At 27.3% G+C, this 3292-nt stretch overlaps 1 protein-coding gene across 1 annotated transcript; it reads left to right on the top strand.

The window, feature by feature from the left end:
• Positions 1-430: 430 nt before the first annotated feature.
• Positions 431-2815, top strand: LOC141526215 (uncharacterized). The gene has a single exon (XM_074241081.1). The coding sequence runs from the start codon at positions 806-808 to the stop codon at positions 2585-2587; it is 1782 nt and encodes a 593-aa protein (XP_074097182.1). The 5' UTR covers positions 431-805; the 3' UTR covers positions 2588-2815.
• The last annotated feature ends 477 nt before the right edge of the window (positions 2816-3292 follow it).

Below are 3292 nucleotides of genomic sequence, written 5' to 3' on the forward strand. Positions count from 1 at the left end.
AAAATTTTTAAAATCATTTTTTTATTGTAATTTATTTGTTATTAAAAGTTTTAAAATTGACAGTAGCTGACGGCTAACTTCAGTATTATGTGAAATATGCCAGGTATTGTTCAATTTTATTATTTCGCAAACAAATTATACTAATCATCAATGAAAATATAAATTTTTCTATCTTGATGTAATTTATAATACTAATTTTCTGTGAAAATTTATGTGAAATGTTTCTTAGAACTTCACTTAATAATTTCATGATTTGTGACAGCTTAAAAAAAGAAATTTTGAGCCTATTATAAAATTAAAGTAATCAGCTTATTATTTTGTTTAGATTTCTACTTAATAAACTGATAAAAGAATTATCTAGAATTGTTTGAATAGTTTCAAATTTTACAGTTGGCGTTTGTACTTGTTTAGTATTTGTATTATGACTAGAGTCGTGTGTTGTCCAAAATAAAAGTGTATTACGTTAAAATATTGTTAAAATAAATAATTATTAAATTGTCATATAAAAATCTTATAGTTTATAAATTGAAAGTTCGATAAAATAAATTAATAATTATAAAAACAGTATATTTTACATATTTACAATCGGAAAATAATAACACAAATATTAAGTGCGTAATTAGTGATAATTATACGGCAGTTTTTGATGAAAATATATGTAAATTTCATTGAAAACGCTTAGAGATTGAAATATTATAAATAAAATTAAACTATGACAAAAATTAAAATTCAACTATAAAAATTGACTAAGAAGAAATAACTATAACTATTTATTCCCAAGAACTGATTTTGAAGCTATAAAAAAATGGGAACAAATTCAACAAAATTACTTCCATCCAATAGCCAATTGGCGTACGACGAAGTTCGTAAAAAAATAATTCGTGGAACTCTAAGCGCAAATACAATACCGGTAAAAAAATTTTTTAAAGGCGTCGATACTTATTTACAGTACGCTATTAAACAAGATGACGAAGAATTTGTGGACTATCTTCTGAGAAATTCTGTTGACATAAATTTCAATTCAAAAAATTGTCACCCCGCAATTTATTTAGCTGTAGAGAAAAAAGACAAAAAATTGGTGAAAAAATTGCTTGACGCCAATGCTGACATTAACGTGCAATCACTATATGAAGGACCATTTTCAGACTGTGAACAATTTACACCACTACAATTGGCAGTTAAATTGAATCTCTACGAAATTGCTGACTTGCTGATTAAATATGGAGCTGATGTTAATGCCTGTTGTAAAATTATAGAAGAGCATCTATACAGAGGGCATCCATCTTTTGTCATTGACAAAAACGATATTCTTCCCAATACAATGCATCACTTTACGCCATTGCATATTGCCGTTAACAATCAGAATGAAGAAATGGTAGATCTTCTGATAGATAACAGAGCTGATGTCAATAATAGTCCGAAGTATAATTTTACCAATTGTATTTATATAACATCTAAAACCCCGCTTGGAATAGCAGTAAAGAAGATAAATTTTACTCTGGTTAAAAAATTAATCACAGCGCGCGCTGATGTTAATATACCTGCATGGAATGACTATTGGACGCCATTACATCTCGCTGCTGAATTGAATGCAATCGAAATAGCATTACTTCTGATAATGAATGGCGCTAATGTTAACGCTGTTTCTTATATTACATTGGGACATTGCACGACTACGCCATTGCGTATAGCCGTAACACAAAACCATTTAGATATGGTCAAGATTTTAGTTAACAATGGCGCTTTTGTTAATTTTCAATTCAACGATTATCTGCCTCCGATATTGTGCAGCGTCTTCGCTAATATCAGATTTCGAGATATGATTGACTATCTTCTGGAGTCCGGTGCTGATATGAATTTCGACTGGAAAACAGGAACGAAATCAACATTTCTTCATCACATTGCTTCAAAGAATGATGGTGATTTAATGCCATTTCTGTTAACACACAAGTTCATGATTGATATCAATACTTTAACGTCAAAAAGAGAATCTGTGCTTCATATAGCTGTTCGATGTAATTACGAATCTAATGCAATCAATTTGATGAATGCGGGGGTTGACATCAATATAGTAGATATCAATGGCAACACAGCTCATGACATTGCTTATGAAAACGATCAGCATTCTTACAAATCTATTATTGAACAACATATTGTGAAATTAATTGCTGCGGACATTTATGTCAGTGATAAGAATTTACAAACTGTTCAAGGTGCTAAGTATGACCGCTTGCGTGAAGAGTGTCGTAATATTGTCGCATTGATGAAGAAAACTAAAATTGCGGCGTCTGATGTCACTTATTACGATTCACTGCATATTCATAGAAACAAGTTAGCTAAGATTTTGAAAAATCTTGATCTTGGCCAATATGAGTTCTTCTTTTATGCGAATTGTTTTTCAGGGTTTACTCGCTACAGTGACATGCTTTGGTATCGTAAACTAATAGTCAAGCAACGAATATTGCTGTTGAAACAAGCTCAGGAATTTTTGTATGAATTCAAGAGGGATTATGATCTTCCTGATGCTTTTGTGGAAAATGTTACAGATTATTTGAGTAATAGAGACTTGTACTTGTTAGGTAAATGATATACTTAAGTCAACATTAGTGATATTGTAAGAGATTGTTTGAGTAATATAACTGATTCAGATTGATAAATTCTTCCTTATCTGTTTTATACTGGTAATTTTTTATACGTTTACTATTAATTCATATGTTATAAATTAAATCCGTATGACTGAAAATAAATAAGTTTTGTATTTTACGTTTATGATAAGAGAATTTAACTAAATATTTAAATTTTTATGGAGAAGAAATGTAAATATTAATTTTTACTTGCAATTTTATTATTTAAAAAAATTTATACTCATATTTTTATCTTAAAAAATTTTTTATTGTAAATTAAAATCCTAGTTTTTACTTTGAGGTTAATGATTCTTTTTCCTTTGACGACTTTTATAATAAAGAAAGTAATTTTGTATTTTTAATAAATAAAATTAAATATTGTATGAAAAACTTTTTTGAAGTTCAAAATTTTTTATATTTTTAAATTATTATGTAATTTTGTAACTTGGAAAAAAATAAATTTAATTTAATTTGCCAGATATTCAATAATTTTTAGAATCTTTTTAACAAATAAATTATAACAAAAAAAATTATTAAAAAAATAGACATGTAGAAATTAAAAAAAATGAAAAATACAATTTTTTTTAAATAATTTTTAGAATAAATTTTTTTGCTATAATTCATTTGTTAAAAAAAATTAAAACAATTGTGAAGTGACACCTAAATTT

This window comes from Cotesia typhae, unplaced genomic scaffold, assembly GCF_013202065.1.
Source record: "Cotesia typhae breed Kobodo isofemale line unplaced genomic scaffold, CoteBio_Ctyphae contig_33, whole genome shotgun sequence".
Classification (NCBI taxonomy): domain Eukaryota; kingdom Metazoa; phylum Arthropoda; class Insecta; order Hymenoptera; family Braconidae; genus Cotesia; species Cotesia typhae.